The sequence below is a fragment of the Dromiciops gliroides genome, chromosome 1, assembly GCF_019393635.1.
Source record: "Dromiciops gliroides isolate mDroGli1 chromosome 1, mDroGli1.pri, whole genome shotgun sequence".
Lineage (NCBI taxonomy): Eukaryota > Metazoa > Chordata > Mammalia > Microbiotheria > Microbiotheriidae > Dromiciops > Dromiciops gliroides.
In genome coordinates, this window is record NC_057861.1 from 287,289,066 (window position 1) to 287,315,215 (window position 26,150).

General features: G+C 32.7%; 1 protein-coding gene across 1 annotated transcript in view; it reads left to right on the forward strand.

The window, feature by feature from the left end:
- The window catches only part of CRISPLD1 (cysteine rich secretory protein LCCL domain containing 1), a 50,678-nt gene that overhangs the window by 15,173 nt on the left and 9,355 nt on the right, over positions 1–26,150 (forward strand). The window contains exons 3-12 of the mRNA XM_043976571.1: positions 9,759–9,877; positions 10,204–10,336; positions 12,560–12,675; positions 13,343–13,443; positions 15,628–15,771; positions 17,078–17,138; positions 17,236–17,302; positions 17,656–17,786; positions 21,496–21,539; positions 21,630–21,702. Coding sequence (XP_043832506.1) covers positions 9,759–9,877; positions 10,204–10,336; positions 12,560–12,675; positions 13,343–13,443; positions 15,628–15,771; positions 17,078–17,138; positions 17,236–17,302; positions 17,656–17,786; positions 21,496–21,539; positions 21,630–21,702 — 989 coding nt within the window. The remainder of the gene's footprint in view (positions 1–9,758; positions 9,878–10,203; positions 10,337–12,559; positions 12,676–13,342; positions 13,444–15,627; positions 15,772–17,077; positions 17,139–17,235; positions 17,303–17,655; positions 17,787–21,495; positions 21,540–21,629; positions 21,703–26,150) is intronic.

Genomic DNA, 26,150 nt, shown 5'->3' on the forward strand with positions numbered 1-26,150 from the left:
TAATAGGAAGTTTCATTCAGGTCATATATCTATTGTGACAGAATTTTTAGAGAATGGTTGGTTTTAAAGTAAATTTTGGTGAACAGCTGGAGAAAAATCTTTCTCAAAATTTTGCCTGAATTTGCAAAACTATATTTAAACAGGAGTTGGTGGGGGACTAGCCAGCAGTTAAAAGGAGGTGGTTAGGAGCTGCTGGTAGCCTTAACCTGCAGTATTATATGTAAACAAAAAAGGGAAAATTAGAAATACTGTTTCTGTCTTATAATAGTATAAAAATACTTCAGTAAAATTTCATTTTGGGGTACCACTCAAAATATTAAATTCATGCATCAAAGAACAGACATATTTGAGTTTTCATTATCAAGTTAGCTGATCAAGATAGCTTTTTTTCTATCACATGAGGAATCATAAATTAAAAATGGTAACTGGAATGGGGAACACAAAATAAATTGGCATATAATAAAAGCATTTATCTGCCTTCACTAGGCAAGGATGCACTACATGCTTGGTTGCATGATGGATTTTTGAATGTGTTTCATGACCTGCTATCCACGATCTTTGAGTAATCTTAAAACACAGGAGAAGTGTTCTGAGACTAAAGATAAGCAATGTTCTCATGTTTAAAAAAGAGGAAAAGTCTGAATGCTTTAAAAGTCTAAAACAGAATAAAGGATAGAAGAATAATTAGAACTTAGAAAAGTACTTAGAACTGTAAAGATGTCTTCCTTAAGAACAAGCCATGCCAGACTAACTTCATATTTGTTTGTTTGTCTTTTTACTAATAAATGAGAAGAATTTCAGGGCCATGTCATATCTAGATTTTAGAAAAGAATTTGGGGGCAGCTAGATGGTGCAGTGGATAGGGCACCGGCCCTGGATTCAGGAGGACCTGTGTTCAAATCTGGCCTCAGACACTTAACACTTACTAGCTGTGTGACCCTGGGCAAGTCACTTAACACCAATTGCCTCACTAAAAAACAAAACAAAACAAAACAAAACAAAACAAAATCAAAAACAAAATAAGTTGATATTCTTTGGCCATCTTGTAGGCAAGATGGAAGTGTGATAAAGTGAGGTGGATTCAGAACTGGCTTAATGACCAAACCCAAAGATTATTTATTAGCAAATTGAAGTGTGATCAGAAAGGTAAGAGTAGAACCAAAAGAGGCCAGTGTCACAAAAACCAAGAGCTAGAAGAGTACTCATGAGGCTCTAGACATTGATCAAGTGTCAGTTGCTTGAGAGAGGTTGAGGCAGGTGAGTACTGAGAATCATGTGATTTGGCACCAAAGAGATCATTGGATTACAAAGAAATTAACTGCACAGGTGTATGTTAGATAATATATAATGAACAAACAATTCATGTGGGAAAAAAAAACAACAACTTCCTTTTGGTACTTGCAGAAACTTAGTAAGTTAGCATAATGTGGGAAGGAAAAGCAAGAGGAAGTTATAGTAATAGAGGTATAATGGTTTCATTAAGAGAAATATGATCACCCCACTGTAGTGTCTCATACAGAGACCACTTCAAGAGGATATGTCCAATTGTAGATACCATATTTTGGAAGACATATGGATAAGCTGGAGTATATACAAAAATATAGTGAGAAAACTAGAGGTTGTGCTGTAAGAGGATTGTCTGAAGGAAATGGAAATGTTGAACCTGGAGAAAAGACCTATATAGAACATGATAACAATCTTCAAATTGTTGAAGGATAGTCACATCAAAAAGGCTTTAACTTTTCTTCATCTGGCATTAAAAAGTAAAATTAAGACCAATGGGTGGAAGTTAAAAGATGACAAATTGTGAATCAAATTAGAATTGTCCAGAAATATATTTGGTTGCCTCAGGATGGATAATGAGTGTTCACTAGAGGTCTTCAAACAAAGACTATATAAACAAAAGGCATTATTTAGGTAAGAATTGGACCAGATGACTTCCAATGACCCTTCTGGTTCTGTTAAATAATAATTTTAGAATAATTATAATTTAGTATTGATTAAATAAATAAGTTTTGTTGAAACATTAAAATGAATCCATTATCAATCTTGGGTTATTTAGGGACAAAGATACTGGCCAAAATTCTCTCCCAATTTGTCTCCAAATTATGATTGATTGCTTACCAGTCCCTTGTTTTATGGTTACCTTGGCTCTTGATTAAGCTTTTTGGTTTTGTTTGCTTAACAGGTATTTTTTTTTAATAATCATAGACTTTTAGGACAAGACGGGTTAGAACTTATTGTTTCAAATTTATTCTACATAGCTAAAGTTATCAATACAACTCTAGATTTGACTTTTTAGCATTGTATTTAGATTATAGTTGATCAATCCAGTTATTAGATTATATATTAGAGTCAAGAAAATCTAGGGGATTGTTCTTATTCAAAGAGTATTTTGTGGTTAATCTATACCCAGAGAGAGATCTTTAGTTGCTTGTTGTAGCTAGCTCTATTATTGATTTTGGTCATTTCAACACTTTTTTCATTGTATTTCATGAAGACCTAGAAATTATTACTAGATTTTCAAATGATTGTAATTCAGGAAGAATAACTGAATGAGAGAATCAAAGGCCATTTCCCTCTATCCTCCCCCCCCCCACCCGAATATCTCAATGAGTTGGAAAAGTTCTACATTTAGGATAAAAAAAATTTTTAGTTGGTCTGTGTTGCAAATTTCCTGACTCAGAAAACAACAAAGAACTGTTCACAATGATGACTTTTTGTCATGAAGTTAATAACAACTGTGTCCATGACACCTTCTAATGTTTTCTAGGCATGCCTGTTTCAGAAACATAGGGGCCTTAATAACTCATCAATGACTTGTTAGGAACCCTGATTTAAGCTGAGCTCTCTCTGGCATGGTTGTGATCATTGATGAATTAATCTATTGTTATGGAAGCCAATTGGTTTTGTTTGCTCTAAAGAGACTGAACCTACTGATATTCCTAAAGGATTTCTCTTTTGCTCTTTAAATTTTGGTAGATTCCTGGTTCTTGAGCCATGCTTTTAAATACATACAAATCTTTACATTGGCTTCTGGTACTGTCAAATAATTCAACATATTTTCCCTGGCTTTCCAAAATTTACCCTCAATAAGGAAGCCATTATAAATACCATATACCTGGCTATTGGTTGCCAAGTAGACTAGGATGTTAAAAGTCTCAGTGTGGTCTTGACTAGTCAGACCACAGATAAATTATTGTATTCAATGTCACATTCCAAGAGGGGACATTGATAAATTGGAGTGAGAACAGAGGAGAGATTTCAGGATGGAATTTGAAAAAGAAGAGTTTGAAAAACTGCAATCCAACAAAAATTCATAGAATCACATATTTGGAGATGGAAAGGACCTAGAAGATCTTCTGTTGTTTGTCTTTTGTTTTCAAAGAGACTAATGATATCACAGGTGATGTCTTGACCTGGGAGGTGAGTTGGATTTAAGTGAGGCAGGACAAAAGTCAAAATGGTAGTGGATGACATTGGCACCTTTAATGTCTGACCTAGCTCTCCTTCATCTACCTTCATGGCCCATTGGAATAAATTGCTCTCATCCACCCATTATGTTGGAGAAAGTATTCACATTCTTAGGGTAGATACTCCCTTAATTCACCAATATGTTTTAGGCCTGTTGATTACCCTCAACCTGGTTTAACCCACCTGCCAAGATAGTATACCAGGGTGTCACATCAGCAGATGCTACAGTTTCTTGGAGGCACAGGTGAGATTTGGGTGAAGGTGATGCCAAAGGTGGATGAGCTGCCCTGAAAAGGTTCATCAAAGCATCACACCAAATCTGAACTGCTCATACACCATACAGATTTGACAAATGAGTAACCTAAGGTTCAGGGAGAGTAATTTGTTTAAGGTCACAAAGAGGAAGTAAGTACTAGAACCATAATTGAAACTCAAGTCCTATGACCCCATATTTAATGTTCTTTCTGCTCTACTCTACTGCCATTAAATAGCTATGTGATATATAATTTAAATGGTTGTAATGTGGAAGTAGAGTAGATTTATTTCAGCTTTCTCCAAAGGTCAGAATTAAAATCAAAAAGTAGTTATGATTTTGACTTCATATAAAGACATTTCTAACACTTGGAATAATGGAAAGCACTTTACTTGGGGTTAGAAGTTCCAGGTTTGTTTCTTGGCTCTTTCACCTAGTTTAAATGACCTTGAATAAATTATTCCAGGTTCCTCAACCTTAGTTTTCTCAACTATAAAATGGAGATATAATGATTTCGCCACTCACCTCTAAAGATAATCTTGAGGAAATACTTTGTAAAATTGTGCATCTTCTTTCCTTTTGGAATTCATTCCTTTTTAGGTCAGTGCTCAGTGTTTGTATCTCACTGTGTTAGATTTGTGCTCTTTCTTTTTATGATGATCCAAGACAATATCTTCTGCGTATGTCAAGTCACTCTGTAAGTATTGACTGTGTCATTGAACAGAGAGGGGAGAGTGGAATGGAAAGGAAATAAGGGAAATATAGTTATAAATCATAGAATCAAGGGAATTGGAGGAACACTTGTTTAATTTTCATTAAGATAATTTGTACTTTAGAGACCAGCAAACACTATAAATGAGGGCTTGATTAATTTTTTAAATTTTATTTTATTTTTCAATTACATGTGAAGATCGTTCCCAACATTCATTTTTTGTAAGATTTTGAATTCCAAATTTTTCTCCCTCCTTCCTTTCCCTCCCCCTCCCAAATCCAGCAAGCAATATATGTTATATATAACAATCACATGAAACATATTTCCACATTAGTCATATTGTGAGAGAAGAATCAGAACAAAAGGGAAAAAACACAAGAAAGAAGAAACAAACAAAAAACAACAAAAGTGAAAATAGTATGCTTCAATTTGCATTTAAATGATGGAGAAAATGTTAGCAATGCAGATGTAATTTAAAAGTGTGTTGTGCTTACAACCCACCCCCTCCCCCAAAAGCAAGTTGTTAAACATTTACCTGCATGCTCCTGCCTGGAGCCTTCCTTTAAGTTCTTTACAATTTAGTCCAGCTGTGGATACAACATACATGAAATAACAAACCATACAGAACAATGTAAGTAAATGCTAAAACATATAGTTAGGGATTGGACTTATGATTTTTTTTCATATAGTAAGCTTCCAGGTGAGAAAATGAATGCAGGTCAGCTCCTTCTGCAATTCTTAGAGAACTGGATAGAATGCTGAGAGATTAAATGAATTGTCCTTGTCCCACATACAATATATGTCAGGATCAGAACTTGAAGTCTTTCTGACTCGTTCTTTGACAATTATGACACATCATCTCTCAACAACATAGATTACAGAGTTTAATTGCAGAGAATGAAATGATCATTAAGACCTAAGATGTGACTTGGCTGGGCTTTCAAAGATGGATAGGATTTTTATAGTTAGAAAAAAGAGAGGATTTTTAAGGTGACAGCTGATATTAGAAAAAGTATATGGAGATATGAATAATCCTGTCATATTTAGAGGATAGTAAGGAGAATGGCATGATTGGGCTAAGGTTTGCTTTTGGAAAAATAGTGTAAAATAAAGTTGGATAGGTTAGATTATGAACAGTCTTGAAATTCAGCAAGAAGAATATAGTTGAAAGTTGGGAAGAACTGAAATTTTTGAGCCAAAGAATAACAAGATGTTACTGGAGGAAGAATGGCTTTGTGGCGCAATGCACACTGCATTGAAAAAGGAAAAAGAGATTGTACTGATTAAAGAGAGTGAGGAGGTTTTTGAAGCAATCAGGTAGGATACTAAAGAAGTATCCTAGAGATGGCCATTTGGCTTTTTTCTTTAGTGGATTTGGATAAAGGCATAGATAGCATGTTTATTTAATTTTCTGATGACCACAACAGTAGGAAAAATAGCTAACATACTGCATGACAGGGGGAAGGAGGCAAGAGGAAGAAATAAGCATTTTTACAGCACCAACTATGGGACAGTCATTATACTAACCACTTTACAAATATTATCTCATTTGATCCTTTTAACAATCCTGCAAAGGAAGTGCTATCGCCATTTTACAGTTGAGGAAACTGAAGGAATAGGTGTTACTAGATTAAGTAAGGTATTTGGTGAGATTAAGAATGGTTTTATTGGAGTGCTGGACATGGAAACTATATTGCAGAAAACTAATGAGACAATAGATAGGGAAATGGAGATAGTATCAATAATTTATTTTTAAATAGTGGCATTGAAAAGAAGAGAAATAGCATGGTAACTTTTCTCAAGTAATACATGTTTACAGGGGCAGCTAGGTGGTACCATGAATAGAGCACTAGCTCTGGAGTTAGGAGGACCTGAGTTCAAATCCTAGCTCAGATACTTGACATATACTATTTGTGTGACCCTGGGCAAGTCACTTAACCACAATTGCCTCACCCCCCCCCAAAAAAAAAGAAAAGAAAAAAATACACGTTTACAAATTATCTTATTTCATAATTTTAAAAGTTTCAATTACAAACAACAAAGTTAATTTATTTTGCCTAGAGATTTGATTTGCAAAAGCAAAATAAAGTCATTTCAAAGTATTTATCTGAGAAACATAATTAGTTTTAAATACAGATTACTCTCATTTCTCTAGTTGGTAACACTGACAAGAGAACATATTTATTTTAAAAAGATGAAAAATTCTATGTAAAATGTGTTCTCTTCCCCCATTAGAAAGTAAGCTACTTAAGGTCAGGCACTGGCTTTCTTTTTGCTTGTATTTACATTCCAAGTACTTAGAACAGTACCTGGCATATAGTAAGGATAACAAAACTTATAAATTAAAAATATAATCTTATATGGAAATAAAAGAAAGGACTAGGGGATTAGTCACTTTGTCTCTCTAAGCCTGTTTTCTGATCTCTGGAATGAGGAAATTAGACTAAATGACTTCTAACATCCCTTCTCAACCATGATGCCTGTGATTGAATATTATACACACATTCCCAAAGATGAAAGTTCTGTTAGGCATCCTTAGTTACCATGAACACTTGGCCATTCAGGTATGATCCACCAAGTACTATACAAGTTGCACATAAGAAATATCATCAATTTGTGTATTTCTTACCAGTGATGTGAATCCTCCAATAATTTAGTATATAGTTGTAGAAAAGTTCTGTGCCAGAAGAAATGATTATTCTGCAGGCAAACCTAGTAATTAATTAATGAATGCTACTATTAGATAGTGACTTTTAAAAGTTGAGATTTGAAAGAAGCCAGGGAAGCTAAGAGGCAGAGTTGAGGAAAGAGACTAGTCCAGGCATGGGAGACAGATAGTGAAAAGGCATTAGGATATCATGGCAACATTTTCAGCTCATAGAGATGGACCAAGGAAAGGACATAACAGTTGAGCTATGTTTCAGAAATTATGGCAGAGGGAATTCCAGGTATAGAAAATGTACTGTACATTGGTCCAGAGACAAGAAAGCATAGTCCTTAGGGGATTCTGGAATCAGGAATACCATTAATAGTAGTAATGCTGGTGGTGGTAATGGTGATGATGATGATTATAATTAATATTGGTATAGTGCTTACTCTGTGCCAGGCAATGTCCTAAGATCTTTATAATTATTATGTTATTTGATCCTCCCAACAACCCTGGGAGGTAGGTGCTATTGTTATCCCCATTCTACAGTTGAGGAAACTGAGGCAAACAGGATTAAGTGATTTGCCCAGAGTTACACAAATAATAAACGTATGAAGCTTGATTTCAACTCAGGTCTTCTTTACTCCAGGCCAGATACTCTATCCACTGCACTCCTTATATATTCATAAATTAGTGATTGCTGGTGCAATATATAGACAAATTCCAAAAATTTCTTAAGCAAAGGATCAGTAGTCATGTCTGTAATGGAAATTTAAAGACAGAAAATTATAAAAGACACCAACCTTATTTACTCATATGTTAAAGAATTAGATATAACCAGAATGTTGTCATTTTTATTTCCTATATCCTATTAAGATGAAATAAGCAACTGAATGAAATTTCTAGAAGACATATTATATGCAGATAGACCACAATGAATTCGAAATAGTTGAATTATACTGCTTCTGTTTTTTCTGGTACTTCAATGATCTGTGATGTTGGTGCTGGTATTCTCTAGAGTACTGGGCTTGGAATAAGGAAGGCTCATCTTCCTGAGTTCAAATCTGGCCTCAGACACTTACTAGCGGTGTGATTGATTCCAGGTAAGTCACTAAACCCTGTTTACTTCAGTTCCTCCTTTGTAACATGGGCTGGAGAAGAAAATGGCAAACCACTCAGTATCTTCACTACGAAAAACCCAAATGGGATCACAAAGTGTTGAACATGACTGAAAATGACTGGACAGTAATTTTCAACTAATGAAGGTTACACCTTCTTAGTGTCAATCAGACAGACTAGATAATTTTTTTAGAGCTGTGGTTACTGAAAAGTTGATCACCTTATGAAACAGTCTGGAAATGATTTACAAACTTAACTAGGTTGCTCCTTGGGCCTATATTTGAAACTTTTTAAAGTTGGAACTTACTAGTATAGCTTCCTAGAAACCTGGGTCACTTTAATACTAAGATGAAATATTTCAGGAAGACTGTATTTGAGTCTTACGTTGGAACAAATTTTTTGAATCTAAAATCATACTTGTTACATAAAATGTTTAGTTCATAAGTTCATTAGATCATAAGTACATAAGCTATACATTTAACAGCGCATGCAGTTTTAAAACTTGCTGTAGTTATGTGGCATTGAATAACCACACAATTGTGTCCAAAAAACCCAAATATTTTATCTATCTAAAATCCCTCAGTTGCTAATAAATACATGAGGTCAACTAAAAAATTAATTAATTGATTTCCATTCTACAATGGTAAGAGTAATTGATGTCATGAACTAAATTATATTAATTATTTAATATTTTTAGATGTTCATTTATGTGTGTACATATGCATTTTTGCACTGAGAACTTGGGAGAAGGGTTTTGTAATGAGTTTGTCAGCAAAACCAAAAAGATTTGTTTTAGTTTTCCTTTATTAAGACTTTAATATTATTAACAATAATATTATTAATAACATTATTAACATCCAGAATTTACATAGTCATGTAAGATTTTCAAAATATTGAATATATTTCACTCAATCCTTACAATAACTCTGGAAGGTAGGTGCTATTATTACTCCAACTTTATAGATTGAGGAACTGAGGCAAACAGAGGTTCAGTGACTTTCTCAGAGTCTCACAGCTAATAAGTGTCAAAAGTGGAATTTCAGCTGAACTATTTTTTAGTCCAAATTCAGTGTTTTTACACACTGGCCCACCTAGCTGCTGAATAATGTCAATGAATGGTAAAATTTTGGTAGGCTTTCTTTATTTTGAAGAATCAACTTAAATAATTTAAAATTATTTTCTTCAAAGATACATTTCGGGGCATCTAGGTGGTGCAGTGGATAGAGCACCGACCCTGGAGTCAGGAGTACCTGAGTTCAAGTCCAGCCTCAGACACTTAATACTTGCTAGCTGTGTGACCCTGGGCAAGTCACTTAACCCCAATTGCCCCACTTAAAAAAAAGATACATTTCAATATGTTAAGTATTTATTCTCATTAAATGTTATTCTCCCTATCCCCTTTTGAAAAAAATAAATTCTTGCATTTGGAACATTTAAAGTGACACCTAAATGCAAACATTAGAAGGATGGGGACAGAGCACAACCAATCAATTCTGACTAAAATCCAAAACTCCATGTATACACATACATATAACTTTGCTTTTTAATTATAGACCTGGGATGTAGAGCTAGAACGATCTGCAGAATCCTGGGCTGAAACTTGCCTGTGGGAACATGGACCTGCAAGCCTGCTTCCATCAATTGGACAGAATTTGGGGGCACACTGGGGAAGGTAATTTAAAATAGAACTTTTAGTTTTACAAAATGTGAGTTTCATTTGCAAATTCATATTACTATATCTCTGTAAGATAGCATAATCTTAGGACCAAATTTAAATCAGACAAAGTAATAAATAGCAGCACCTGGACAGCTCCTCTATTAGATGGGTTAAATTAGTGACAGAAAAGTCAAACATTTTTCAAAACATGATTATAATTTCTTTCAAAAATCTATCTCTAAGGTTGTATTAAATGACTCATTACAATATTTAATTATCTTATTTTCCCTTACCTAGTTGGAGTTTTAATAAATTCTAAATTCTGATTTCATTTAATATAGATACAGGCCTCCAACATTCCATGTCCAAGCATGGTATGATGAAGTGAGAGACTTTACCTATCCTTATCCACATGAATGTAACCCATATTGCCCCTTTCGATGTTCTGGTCCAGTTTGCACACATTACACTCAGGTATGTTTATTGGCTATAGATTGTTATCAATGTTATACTAGGAATAGTAATTGAATTTTTAATAAGGTAGTAAGGGCATTAGATTTGGAACCATTAAATTCAGGTTCAATTCCCAGTTCTACTATTTAGTATTACCTCTATAAAGATCTTCAGGGTTTATTTATTCCAGCCTTTTATTTTTACAGATGAGTACTTTGAGTCCAATAGAAGTGAAATGACTTGTTCATTGTCATAAAGATAGTAAGGAACAGAGCTGGGATTGGACCTCAGGTACTTTGACCCAAAATTTAGTGTTCTTTCTATTTTTCACCATCTGACTAATTACTACTGAAATGGTGGAAATATAATTTAAAGTGTACGTATTACGTAGAAATGATGTGAGTTTTATACATATCACTTTTCTTTATGGTCCATTTACCATAATTCATATTTTTGTTTATTTACAGAACTTATACAAGAGGTTTCATTTCTTGTTTTCCCTGATAATGTAATTTTTTAAAGTTTTAGATATGTGATGATCACAATATACTAAAACTTTCATGAGTTTGATGTCTAGACTCTTTCTTTATCAGATAATTTTTAAAGAAGGCAATCTAAGCCTCCATTTCTGTAGGTCATTCCCCCTCCCCATTGCCATCACAATATGCAGAGACAGAAGACTGAACCAAGCAGCTGTATCTATTTAAAATGAATGTCAGTCTCTTTTCTGACACCTGATAATGAAACACACCTTCCTTCTGTTAATAAATTGGTAAGGAAGTAGTGAAGCTTAAGGCAGCATAAGCAATCAGATGTTATCTCTTTGTTGTTTTTGCATATGTTTTTCTTTTACTACAAGGAAGGGTTCAACAGAATCAGAGATATGTCAAAAATGATAACATATAAAAAAACCAAAAAAGAATAAATAAGACTTTCTAAAATAGGATAAAACTAGGAGAAACAAGATTTAGTAGAAATAATACATTAACTTGATAGTCAAGAAACCTACATTGCAATAGGGATGTATGTGTGTCTATACAGTGTATCCCAAAAGTGTTAGTGCAATTTTAATTTGTTATAGCACAAAAGTGCACTGGAATTTTATAAAAACACACATATACATATAGACATATACAATTGTGTGTGTGTGTGTGTGTGTGTGTGTATTTCAGTTCTGCCACTAAGCTTTGTGACTTTGGGCAAATTATTTCTCTGTACATCTCATTTTTCTAATCTATAAAATAAATAGTGTTGGCTTAGAACATTTATAAAAATATTTTCCTTGTTTAAATTTTGTGGCCTATAAATCAAGAGGATAATCTTTAGTTTTTTCTTTCTTTTCCCTAATGGACACTTATTTGATTCTAAATCCTTCTGTACTTTTAGAGCATTCTTTCCAATAGACAAAGATTAAAGGGTTGTTTTTTTATATATTTACTTGTTTATTAATTCAATATTAATTTTGTTTCTGTAACTCTTGACTAGATCAATCCATTGGTCATTCATTAAGTACCTACCATAAATGCTAGGTGGATTTGATTCAAGATTCTGATTGAGCTCTTTAAAAAAGTAAAGTATCCAGTCAGTTATTTTGTTATTTAAATAAATTTAGCTCTCCTTTGAAGCACAGTAGAAAAGAAAACAATAATATAAGTAGCCAAACATACTTTGTACAACATTTTAATATTTTGTCAGCATCATTTCTATGACTTCTTCTGAAAAAAAATGTTCACTTAAGTAGTGAACGTAGGGATAATACTTTTAATAACCCTGCATTCATATAATCTTCCACACTTTACAAAATACATGTACTTCTGTTGTGTCATTTGTTTACCAGAATAACCCTTCGAGGTAGGCATAGAAATTGTTTCATTCCCATTTCAAAAATGTGAAAATTGAGACTTAGGAAGACTAAAGGACCCAAAGATCACACATACATACCTTTTGATTAGCAGTCAGAATTACATGATTAATGTGATAGCTTTTGGGGGACAGCTAGGTGGCGCAGTGGATAAAGCACTGGCCCTGAATTCAGAAGGACCTGAGTTCAAATCTGGCCTCAGACACTTACTAGCTGTGTGACCCTGGGCAAGTCACTTAACCCTCATTGCCCTGCAAAAACAAAAAACAAAAAACAAAAACAAAAAGCGATTGCTTTTCCCACATTCAGACTTCAGCAATTCATTCATAGATATGTTGGTGTTCTTTGTCTAATTGGATGTAACTTTGTTTCTTGTCATGTAGGTTGTTTGGGCTACAAGTAGCAGAATAGGTTGTGCTATTAATTTGTGCCACAATATGAACATCTGGGGACAGATATGGCCTAAAGCAGTTTATTTAGTGTGCAATTATTCTCCCAAGTAAGTATAGAAACAGGAATGAATTTCTAAATTTATGCTTAAAACTTGAAAATGCTTTCATTTGTCAGACCGCTGTTCTTAGCTTGTACTCCTAAAAATGTTTTTAGCATGCTCACACCATACAGATCTTAAAAAGCAAGTGTAGTTATCACTTCTCAAATTCAGTAGATTTAGTCTCTATAGTAAAATTTGAGGATGTAAACTATGAATATAGAGACATTTTTGGTCTCTTCTCTTTTACTCGGTATACTCTATGTTCCATATTTATTAATAATTCCCTCATGTTAATGCAATAGAAATATGTGAATTATTTCACAAGGAACATAAGCAATATTTAGAAAAGAGTTCTATATATGTGATACAGCTACATAAAATCTATTTTTCTAAGGTAAGCATATTTTGTTACAAGAAATGGTATATAATTATATATTCAGTGCCAAGGTTTAATCATTGGAATATATTTACTCAGATTACTTTGAACATTTCCAAAGGTATAGGTAAGACAGTTATCTATATTTTATAATTGCAGAGTGAAAGGATAGGAGTATGAATCAACTGACAGAATCTAGTCCACTGACTTTTGGAAGAATTTAAAATATTAAGTTGTTCAAATCTCTTCACAATTATTAGAAGTTAAACTTACAGTAAGTTATATTTTCTCTTTAAGGGGCAACTGGTGGGGCCATGCACCATACAAACATGGTCGTCCCTGTTCTGCGTGTCCACCCAGTTTTGGAGGGAGCTGTAGAGAAAATCTTTGCTACAAAGGTATATTAATTATTATTACTATATAGAGATAACTTTTCTTACTGCTTTTATGTTAAAATAAAATACAATTTGGACATGCATATTATATGTTAACATGAATGCCACAAAATTTACCAGAGCTAGAGTAAAGTAATTGTACAGGAAAGTTTTGTAAAATAAATACTGAGAAGTATATGTAAAATTTCCAAGTTGTAATAACTGTGTGAAATTGATAAATGGAAATTGTCATGGCTATTCCAAACATCCAAGGGAGGAAAGCATATTTACATACTTCAAAAAGTCAAAAGTTTATGTTTATTTCTTTTTTAATATCCATTTAATTTATCATTAATTTTCATTGCTCTTGTAATATTGTGGAATTAGGTTAACAGTGTTAATATGGGTGGTTTATTTTTGCACATTGGGGCTGTTACCCACAATTTCCTCAATATACTTATCAGATTGTAGATTTTGTGCCCAGCACCTCATGCCATATATATTTTAGTGTGCTGAGGCCAGAAAATGACTCCACATGTCCTTTTGCCTAAGGAGTAAGAATACAAGATTTTTAGTGTTGAAATATTACAAGGACTATGCATTACTACAAGAGTTTTCCCTTTTAAAGTGGTGTAAGACATTCTTAGTAGAAGTATAGTTAGCAAAAAATAGTCAAATTTATCTAATAAAAGGGTAATATAAAATGAATGAGTTAAAATACTTATTTAAATTATTATTGAAAAAACAGTGACTTTTGCCAATGTAGCAGGTGACGTTACCCTCATTGTCCCACAAAAACAAAGATATATGATTTAAATATCTTTAGAAAAAACTAGATTATAATTTTAAATTATAATTCATAGTATGCCCATTTTTATAAGTAGCATAACCTGATATTTTTTAACATATAACCTGCCTTTTGCATATTTTTTGCCACTCACCAGATATTAAGAATAGTGGAAAGTGATTGGCTCCAGTAGATAAAGCCCTTTTTGTAATACTCTTCAGGACATGTTGAAATATTTATGGTTAGCCTATGGTTAGCTAGAGGAGCACAATAAGTAGCAATGAGTTCTCCTAGTCTCTTGCCTGTTTTAACAACAACAACAACAACAACAACAATAATAATAGATAGAATTTACATAGAACTTTGGTTTCCAAAGTCCTTTACAAATATCTCATTTTATCACTACAATACCTCTAGGAGGTAGGTGAGATTATTATTCCCAGTTTCTAGATGATAAAACTGAGACAGACAGAGGTTGTGACTTGCCCAGGGTTACACAGCTAGTCAGTGTCTGAGGGAGGATTTGAACTAAGGAATTCCTGACCCCTCTTCACTGCTCTATTCACTGTCACCATTATGGACATGGACTTTTTCTTTGCTAGTGCCTTTTCCTTTCTCTATTTATGTCATAAATCCGTGGCATTAAACTAAAATAGAAATAGGGCTACTAATCCATATATTAGGATCTCTGTATTCCTCATATTGACTTACTTTTAAAATATGGTATTATCTATGATTAATTGTATTTTTATTTATTTTGTGAAATACTTTCCAATTATGTTATTTATTTTGTTGGTGGGGCAATGAGAGTTAAGTAATTTTCCCAGGGTCACAGAGTTAGTCAGTGTCAAGTGTCTGAGGCTGGTTTTGAACTCAGGCCATCCCAAATCCAGGGTCAGTCCACTACCTAGCTGCCCCCCACCCCAATTACATTTTAATCTGCTTTGAGCTCCACTTTGGAGGGTTGTGGACTACATAAAGAACACAGGCTGCTTGTTTGATACATTTGTCCTAAATATTTCCCGCAACTGTGAACTTTCTTATTTGTAACTGAAAACTAGCATTGCAAGTAAGGTTATCGTGGGATCAAATGAGAAGATTTATGTAAACTTAAAGTTCTATTTGAATGTCCACATTCTACATAAGAAATTTATCTCTGTAAAGTGATTTCCCTCTGCTTGTATAATTTGTAATCAGGATTTGAACACAGGTCTCTCAAAGTTAATTACTATTTTAATTATTTTTGTTTTATTGTACTGTCTCTCAACTATAATTGATTGATAGATTTTTTTCAGCTAGTTTTTCTCCTAATTTATCTTACTCAGTATTTATAAGAATATCCTAACAAAGCAAGTTTCTGGAATTGACATAAATGTAAACTTGGTTTTTTTTCTCTTTTTTAAATTCATTCTGTATAACAGAAGGCTCAGAAAGACACTTCTCTCCTCGTGAACCAGAAGAAACAAATGAAATTGAACGACAGCAGTCACAAGTGTATGATCCCCAGATTCAAACAAGAGCTGATGACAGTAACAGAAATGAAGTTATAAGTACACAACAAATGTGTAAGGTGTTTTCCTTTGTAGTAAAGGGAATGATTATATTGGAATTTTAAAAGACTTTGATACTTTCCATCAATATGGCTATTTCTTCCACTGGTAAAGATCAAAATCCAATCCTAATTTTTCATTTTATACAATTATTACCTACTTCCTGATGTCTGTTTGCCACAATAATAGCACCATTATATTTAAACACTTAAAAATTTAGAGTCTTTTTCAGAGAATCTACCCTACACATTGAATTCATGTTTGTGGTTGACTCACCTCTTGTTCTGGTCATACATGGACTTAAAGATGGGCTTTACAATAGCTTTGATTGATGATATCCTGTATCCAAATTAGAATCACCACCTGTCTTTCCATTACCCTTTGCACTTTTGATTCCTCTAAGACCGTGGTGGCTGAAGATGTATATCTATGTAGCATCAAATATAAAATATTGGAGTCATATAACTGAAATAGTAATGCTATTGACATTCATCTTACTTTTACTTTTATGTTTGAAATGGGAACAGCTCAGGCCATAGATTCTGAACCATCTTTTCTTTAAGAATAATAAATATCATGATTTTTTAAAGTTTAAGTTTTATAGTAAATGAAAGAAATGAATTACATAATCAAGAATATATATGACTGGAAAATAAACCAGAGAAATATTGTAGGCAATGTTAAGGTGAATAAGCAGATAATTCTAGCATTGCTATAGTACCTATGTTATAGAAAAGATCAAGAGAAGACCATTAGTACATTGGATGCATCTTCTCTGGAATATTTATGTAAAGACCTAAAGAAACTAAGAAGCCACAGAAGGGTTTTGTATCAGCCAAACTGTTGGAGGGTATATGCCTATAATTCAGACAATGGATACATTCGAATTCTGAAATACATTTAATTCAAAGACTTCATTCTGAGGTTACTATTTGATATTGGAATTTTAATCCTTATATTTTATACAGGATTGAAATTTGTAGTTATAGGATGGATATTTTAACAAGTTACTGCCAGCTAGATGGTGCAGTGGATAGAGCACCGGCCTTGGAGTCAGGAGGACCTGAGTTCAAATCCGGCCTCAGACACGTGACACTTACTAGCTCTGTGACCCTGGGCAAGTCACTTATCCCCAAGTGCCTCAACAACAAAAAAAAAAACCCAAAACCCCCAAAACAAACAAAGAATAACAAGAATCAACTATTTGCTTTCAGATATTTTAATGTTTCTAAATCAAAATGATCTTTTGTCCAAAATTTAAAAGTTCAACCTCTGTTCTATTATCTAAAATACTTTTGTGATGATTTCTTCTTATTTTTAGCTCAAATTGTTGCTTGTGAGGTGAGATTAAGAGACCAGTGCAAAGGAACAACTTGTAATAGGTACCCTTTATCTTTTATTCTCAAGATGTTATGGAAAATAATAAAAAGTCATTTTCAAATACAGAAAATTTAACATCTTTTCAACCCTTCTGTCTAGATATGAGTGCCCTGCTGGCTGCTTGGATAGCAAGGCCAAAGTTATTGGAAGTGTACATTATGAAATGGTAAATATGATCAATAAAATTACTTAACAATTTGATATTGAAAACTGTTGAAATGATAGAAGTAAGATATAAAAAGGAAGATATTTTTGTTTGTTTTGTTTGTATTCCCAATGCATAGCATAAGGACTTAATAAATCACTATTGTTTAGAATTGAAGAGAAGAGGAATTTCTATGAATGTTCATAGAGAGTAAAATTTTTAAAATGGAGGTTAATTATATTTGAGTTTTTGCTGTGTCAATCTATTCTTTTTTGTCATGTAAATAGTTTCATGTTCTTTTCAACCTTAAAGTGTGACAGTGTTTCATCATGGAAATAATTTACCCTATGCTTTCTCCTTTCTCCTCCACCAAGCAATCAAGCATCTGTAGAGCTGCAATACATTATGGAATAATAGACAATGATGGTGGTTGGGTAGATATCACTAGACAAGGAAGGAAACATTATTTCATCAAATCCTATAGAAATGGCATTCAGTCGATTGGGTAAGTACAAAAAGTTATTTAGAAAAAAATATTGTAGGTTATGAAATAGAATTTATCTTTTCAGAAAATCACTTTTCTATATTAAAACAAACTTTTTATTCATTTTCAAATTAAGGTATGTAAAAATGCAACTCTAAAACTGATACCTCTAAATGTATACACATGTATATCTATATGTATGTATACATATATATCTATAGACTAGCTGCTTAAAAGACAGAAAACTTGCTATAGAAGTATACAGAAAATATTAAAAATCTGAATATACTTTTCTCTATTGAACACTAAAGAACCTATTTTTAAAAAGAAGTTTGTATAATATAGATTAGATTTTTCATCTTGAGGGATAGCTGCTTTAATTTTTCCATCCATTGCTATGATCCATATGATCTATATAACACTAAATTGCAAACTATATTTACATCTAAATTGTGCTTTTATGATAACTTGATATTTTTATTTTTAACAAATATTTATTTTTGTGAAACCAAAATCCATGTCCAATATTATGACTGAACTTCTGAAATCATGTTTAGAAATTCATTTTGAGCACAAATTTTTCCTCAGAGAGAAGAAAATGCCCACATTTAATTTTAGTAGCAAAATATGATATTTTTAAAACTATTTTAAAGAAAATGTCTCATGTTTTAAATTCAAAATTATATCTCAGGCTTCAATTTCAGAATTTTATTTTCAAATTTTTGAAAATTAACAGTTATATATTTTGCTACTCATGATGACAATAGTTGAGTATTCTGAAACACTATAAGGAATTTAGTCTCTGCATGCTAAGAAGAAAGTAAATTTTTCAAAAGATTCTCATTCCTATAAAGTATGGTAGATTCAGGTATACTCTTGAATTTTTCAATCATTTCAAGGTGATATTTAAGATGTCCTCTTCATTGTGTATCTAATATATCAGTATTCAAGCTTTGGAAGAAATAGTAGTGATAGATGATTTTATCATAATTTGATATCTTTTACCAGAACATAATTTGCCCATAATGTAGAATATAGAGTAGCATGGGCCAAAATTCCTATTAAAATATATGTTATCTTGAAAATACCTTGTTTGAGAAGAATCTTGTTTTTTGGTTTTGGTTTAGTCTTTTTATGAAAGAATTTTTCATTTGGATCATAGGATCATCGATTTAGAAGAGATCTTAAAAGACAGTGAATTCTTCATGTTAGAGATAAGGAAACTGAGGCTGAGAAAGGTTAGGTGACTAGGTAACACAGATTGGAAGTGTTGGATACAGTATTAAACCTGAGTCTTCCATAATTACAAGTCCAGGATGCTATTCACTATATGTTTTTAGCATTTTACTAATAATTTGCTATCTTAAAGTGCAAATAGCCAGATGTTTCACTTGAAATCATATAAAAAAATTTAAAACTTCAACAGAACTAATTGGGTAACATTTGAGTTTATAACTCCTGTATAAAATATCATTAAAGAAGTCATTTAGTATTTTCTTGCATCTGTTTTCAGCCCTAATTAGAATTCTGTATATAACAACAAAAAGTTTCCAACATATAGAGACATAAAAGATTAATAGGTGTGATAGATGTGAAATGATAGATTTTAATAGATGTGAAATTTTAAACTCCAGTGATAAAAATATGCAATCATGCAGAATTTATCATAATTTTAAAGTTTTTCATCTCATTCACATTTAATATAGTGCAAGATATTCCTTTTTACTGATTTTATTTTAGATTCCTGTTTTAAGTATACCAAGTAGTACATTATAAAATATTGAATATACCTTCATGTGTATATAGTGCAAAAGATAGAATAAAATACTACTACTGAAATAAATCCATAGGTGTTTTCCCCCCACAGGGTATGTTGTGAACATTTTTATGTTCATATAATATTTATTCATGAAAAAAAAACAATTCTATTTTCATTCCATTCACAAAGGATTAAAACACCCACAAAAGTTACTTAGCTGTAATATTTAAGAATTATAGTATGTTTTGTACAAATTTTCTTTTAGGGGTATAGGCAAATTTAGAGGTTTGCTATACTGTATGCCAGTAATCATCACCATTATTGATATTTATTAAAATAGAATTATAGATCAATGCTATTTGCAGAACAAAATTTTACTTTCCTTTTATATTAATGCTTATAATAGAATATTTTTCACTCTCAAACCCAACTCCAACACTGAAATACTTGTCTGTGTTCAGCAGTTGGTATTTCATTTATGTGAAATTGAGGTCTTTTTTTGGTGGGGTTTGGGGGAGATGGTAACATTATGCAATATTGAGTACCAAGCAGTATTGCAGTAGATAGAAATGAGGGTTTGGGGAGTTAATTTTTTCATTTTTAACCTAATGCCCTTTTACTATATGGCATTTTATTGTTTCTTTGCAACTACAGCTTTGTACAATAGCTATGTCCCTGAAAAATTCGATTAATCAAAACCTATTTTTTATGTACTAGGGAAGTTTGATACTTAATGAAATCTTTAATGGAACCTTTTGTAAGGCAAAGAATACTTTCATTTATTATATTCATATCTTGATGTGACAATATTGGATCTATTTAAAACAATATAGACCTGCATGAAGTTCATGAAAATCTGATATTTGAGGTTGATTTAATATAGATTTCTTCCCATTATACATTTTACTCAATACACACAACTTAAGATCTGGAATGCAATAAGACATAAATTGGGGGGAAAGTTCTAATAAAATGTTATATGAAAATGATAACTATCATTTTCATATTACATTTATACAGCAGCCTGTTTATGCAAAATTTAGATTTATGTTGACCTCACCTGTCCAAAATACACCAAGACGTTTCTGAATAACTTCATTGTCACAAAGCTTTATCTAACTTTTCAGTACATACTAATATCATCTCAGAAATGATATGAGTTGTGTTATGGTATTAGAGACTATATTGATATTAGACCTATTATGTTGGATCTTGTTTGCATCATCTCATTCATCTTGTGGTTTTTATTAGATAGTCTATTATGAGGACAATGGCAATGGGACAAGAATCACTGTGCTCAGCTATCCTGTTATCCAAACTCCTTTCTTCCTCCCACCTACTTTTATTTCTACCCTGTACCCCAGGCTGCCTAAACATTCTCTAGGATGCCAGGAAGGGCAAGGGCAAGGGCAAAGACTGAGTTTTTGGGGGTAGTAAATGGCTCAGGCAGTACTTAAAAAAGCTCTGGATTCTAAAGTTGGTGCTATTTCACTTACATAGAGGAGTTATACCATTCTTGTGATAAGACTATAAAGAGATTTTCATTATAATATGTTGGAGTTTTGTAGTAAGTTTTGCTTTACTTTGGAGGGAAAATTCACAAATATCAATTACTTTTATTCTGCTAAGCACACATTTTTACATGGGCATTGAAAATAATTTCACTTTTGCTATCTCATGAACTTAGTGCGAATAAGTTAATTCTTAGTAAGAATAAGATAATTTGTATTTTACACGTTACTTATTGTTTTTAATTATTCTTTATGCTATGTTAAATAATCCCATTGAAAATTCCCAAAGAAACCCAGGTGAATTTTGCATATGATATAATTCACTTATATTTTAGAAGAAACTTCTATGTCAGTATGTCAGTGACTATGTCAGGGTATGTCAGTAACTATTAGCAAAATTAATGACTATCTTGCTATGCCTAAGAAAAATATTGACTCATTCTATATTTTTTATCCTTAGCAAATATCAGTCTGCTAATTCCTTCACCGTCTCTAAAGTAACAGGTTAGCACTGATGATTTTAATCTAATTTAATACTATTGATTTTTGTTACTTTCCCTATGTGTTTATTCATTGGTATTTCCATTTCTTTAGTTCAAGCCATCACTTGTGAAACTACCGTGGAACAGTTATGCCCATTTCACAAGCCTGCTTCACACTGCCCAAGGTAATATTCATGGGAACTTGATGATTTCTACATTTACAAGTAACTGCCCCATGAGGGAACTTCATCTACCAGTGCAGCTTGTCACTTTCTCTGTAACTTACATATTTAGAAAGTTCACCTGAACATTTCTAGAGTTCAAGAAATATTTTTCATTATAAATATATTATGTTTTAAGTATTATTAGAATTTACAGTTAATTAGAAGTAGCTAGGTGGCGCAGAAGATAGATCACTGGGCCTGGAGTCAGGAAGACCTGAGTTCAAATCCTCCCTTAGATACTTAACTCTATGACCTTGGGCAGATCATTTAATCTCTGTCTTGGTTTCCTCATCTATAAAATGGGAATCACTGTAGTACCTATCTTCCATTATTGTTGTGAGGATCAGATAGTATAATAATTATAAAGCACTTAGGATGGTTCCTGGCACATAGTAATCACTATATAATTTTTTTTTATTATTATATGTGAACTTTGTGGATGTTGTTCCTAGGTTACTGTCATTTTTACTGCAATCAAGTGCTTACTGTAAAAACTCTCTGTTGTATAAAACACAAGAAAGTTCTACTTCTTCTTAGATTTGAACAGTTGTACATTTCTTTGTTATGATTATTGGAATCACCCATCATTCTGATGTCTCCCAGGCCATCCATGGCATATACCATGGAATTGCCATGTCATATCAACCTGTAACTGCACTGTCTCCTATAGGTTGTGCTTGGGTACACACATGTTGAACCTCTTGGTATTATTAAAGTACTTCCCAAAACCAACTGGAAAATTAAGATAATTCTATTCCTGTCATATAAGATCTGCATATGTGGGACTACGCCATCTGGTGCCATTTATTGAATGACATCTGCACAAAAATATTGTCTTTGGGTTTTTGTAACACTTCTTTATTGGTTCTTCTCTTCCCCGTATAACCTCTGCTTGGTTTTCTTTGCTGGATCACCATCTGTATAACAACCTTGAACTGTATACCCCCCAAGACCTGACCCCTTGTCTCTCTACACCCTTATTCTTTGTCAATTCATTATCTTCTGTAGGTTCAATTATCATTTATGTACAGGTGACTCCCACATCTATATATCCCATTCAAATCTCTCCTGAGTTCCAGTCTTGAATCACCAGTTGACCTTTGGGTATTTTAAACTGGATGTCTTGTCTCACACTCAGCATGCTCCAAACAGAATTCACTATCTTTTCCATCAAACCAACCACTCTGCCACTCCTTATTTCTGCCAAGAGCACCATTATACATCTAATCATCTATGATCACGATATTGAGTAATCCTCAGTTCCTCACTCTCCCTCATTCCATAAATCCATTTAAAAATGTATAAAGTGGGGCAGCTAGATGGTGCAGTGCATAGAGCACCGGCCCTGGAGTCAGAAGTATCTGAGTTCAAATCCGGCCTCAGACACTTAATACTTAACTAGCTGTGTGACCCTGGGCAAGTCACTTAACCCCAATTGCCTCACTAAAAAAAAAAAATGTATAAAGTTCCTTGATGACAGGAGCTATTTCATTCTTCTCTTTAGCTTAGTACCTTGCATTTATATAGTAGGACATCAAAAAATGCTTTTGAATGGTTGGGTTTTCTGTAACATTCTTTGTTGTTGTCATTATTGAGTCATGTCCAACTTTTTGTGGCCATTTCCTTCTCCAGCTCATTTTATAGATAAGAAAACTGAAGCAAACAGGGTTAAGTGACTTGACCAGGGTCATATAGCAAGTAAGTTTCTGTGGCCAGCTTTGAACTAAGGGAGATGAGTCTTCCTGACTCTGGGCCCAGAGCTCTATCTACTGTGTCACCTAGTTTCCATTTCACAAAAATAGATATGACTACATATAGGGTCTGTTTCTGAAAGTTATTTAGTTGCTATGTAAGATCAATTATTTCACCATCCTATCTTTAACCTAATTGTTCTTCTGTATTTTGTAATTCCAAAATGTGATAAAATTTAACTCATGTTACAAAACAACCAGAAAGTACAGATGCCCACTGTCTTTTTCCAAAGCTTATGTGATGGAGATGGGGTGGGGAGGTCATTAATTAGCATTTGTTAAGCATTGCACTGGTGATTCAAAGACAAAAAAGAAACCACAGAATTGAAAGTAGTATTTGTGCAAAGGATCTCAGTGTTTAGAGTTTTTCATTAATGTTGAATTCCATTCAGGAATATTTATTAAGTGCATATTATGTGCAAAGAAGCTGGCACAGCAGTGTACTTACAACTGCACTCAATAAATATTCCCTGAATTACATTAGCTTCTACAGTAAATGTCAAAGCCCCAAAACTGCACATGCTACTTCAATTTTTAATTTGGAGATATTATGATAAAGATGCAATCATTAATATTGTTTGTTTAAAAATACAAACATAAATGAAATATAGTTTACAATTTTGTGGCTGTGTTTCTATCATTTAATTCATTCAACATAATTAATGCATAGTAAGTATCCTGAATTAGACATGATAAATTATAATTATCTACATAGGTCTGTAAATCTTTAGTATACCAAAAGAAAGAAGTTCTTTGGGCCATTACATAATGATTGCATAGCTCAGTGATAAGTTTTAGCTATTGATTGAATTCTTTAAAAATTTCCATATTAGTCATGTTATGAAAGAAACACAGAACAAAACAACAACAAAAACACTACAAGAAAAATAAAGAAAGCAAAAAATACTATGCTTGGATTTGCATTCAGGTTCCATCACTTCTTTCTTTGGAGGTGGATAGCATTTTTCAACATGAGTTCTTTGGAATTGTCTTGTGATGGAAATATTTAAACTATAATTTCATCTTGGTTTAAATATATGAAATTTTGAATTGAATTTACTTTATTAATTTCATGTCTTTAAAAGACACATTTTATCATGAATAAAGGCATCCTTTGGGTTGCAGTACTCTGAGACTAAGTTGAAGGATACATGCTAATTTATATTGGTAAAGGGAGTTTTCTCATTGGGAGTTCCATATACTAAAGAAATTACAAATCCTTCTCTGATAAAATTCAGTACATACTAAATTCCATAATTCAGAAAAGAAAGGTAATCTTATTATTTTGTAGTCACATCATATATGTTACTAAGGTAATGTGAGATTCAGGTAAAGAAGAGGAAGTATATTTTGGTAGGTAATCATTCCATTTTTACATTCAGAATATTGTGGGTAACCTTGGAAAACCCATCATCCTTTAGACTCTGGAGGAAAAAATAACATCAAAAGGAAAGAAGACTCATGTTCTTTGGTACTTCTAACTCCATATTTGGGTGGGTGGAGCACCTTTCTGTGGGTAGCAGAGAAGGCATCAATAGTGAAGACTGTCTTGACTTTCTGCATGGTTATAAATATTGCTCAACCACTGAAGTACTGTATAGCTACAATCAGTTTTATCTTGGACTATTTTGAGTACTCTAAAGCAGTGGGGTTTTGAAATTATTCCAACAAAGCTGAAAGTCTTAAATGATGGTGGCTTAACTGTACTTTGATTTTTTTAACCCCTAGTCATTCCCTTCCCTGAAGGCTTTCCTTACCTGTAATTTATTCTAAAGAAATAACAGAATAAACAAGTGAAGGGGTAATTTTTTAAATGACAAATTTATTCCACTTTGAGACACACATTGAAATGACTTCTTCAGATTGCCACTCAGTCATTGTAATCTTGATGAAGGAGAAACTTGGTTTGTCCTATTGAAATTTGAATCTAAAATTTTCAACTTTTAAAAACATTACCATGAGAAAATCTAAGTTTGGGGAAAATCATATCAAGTGTTATATGTTTTTATAACGTTTTAAGTATCATTAGCTTTTTATTTGTACAAATCCCGACCTGCTCATTATGAGTAAAGAATGATAATTAAAAATGGAGCCCCACCAGAATATTGTAGGCCTCAATTGTAAAATAACTCATTATCTAGTGTTTTTAAATACACCATGAGTCAAATTATGTTTCCCAAAGTATAACTATACAAAGGAAGAGTCTAATATAATCTGATTAACTTTTAAGGCAAATCATAGTCCTAATACCAATGTGAGAAATTTGTAAACTGCTAATAGTGTCCATAAACTAACCTGATTGAAATATAATTTAATGAAAAATCGAATTTACTTTTTGGGTGAATTATTGCTTGGGGCTGTGAGGTTCCTTTTTTAAATCAGAAGAGGCATCATACTCAACTTAAAAAATGAGCACACTGATATTTTGTAAGGGTGATGACTATGCTAAGATCCACATGTTATGTCTTCTGTCAGGAAGTTTCATGATTACATTTATGTTACAAAGTGGTTATTTGTTCAGATAAAAACTTTTGCCTTTTTACGTTTAGAAAACATTTACTTTTTTGTTTAATATTAAACTACTAGTTTAGAAAGATTCACTGGTAATTTATTATTTTTAGTGATTCTTTTTCATGTGTTACATATTCCCATTAAGAA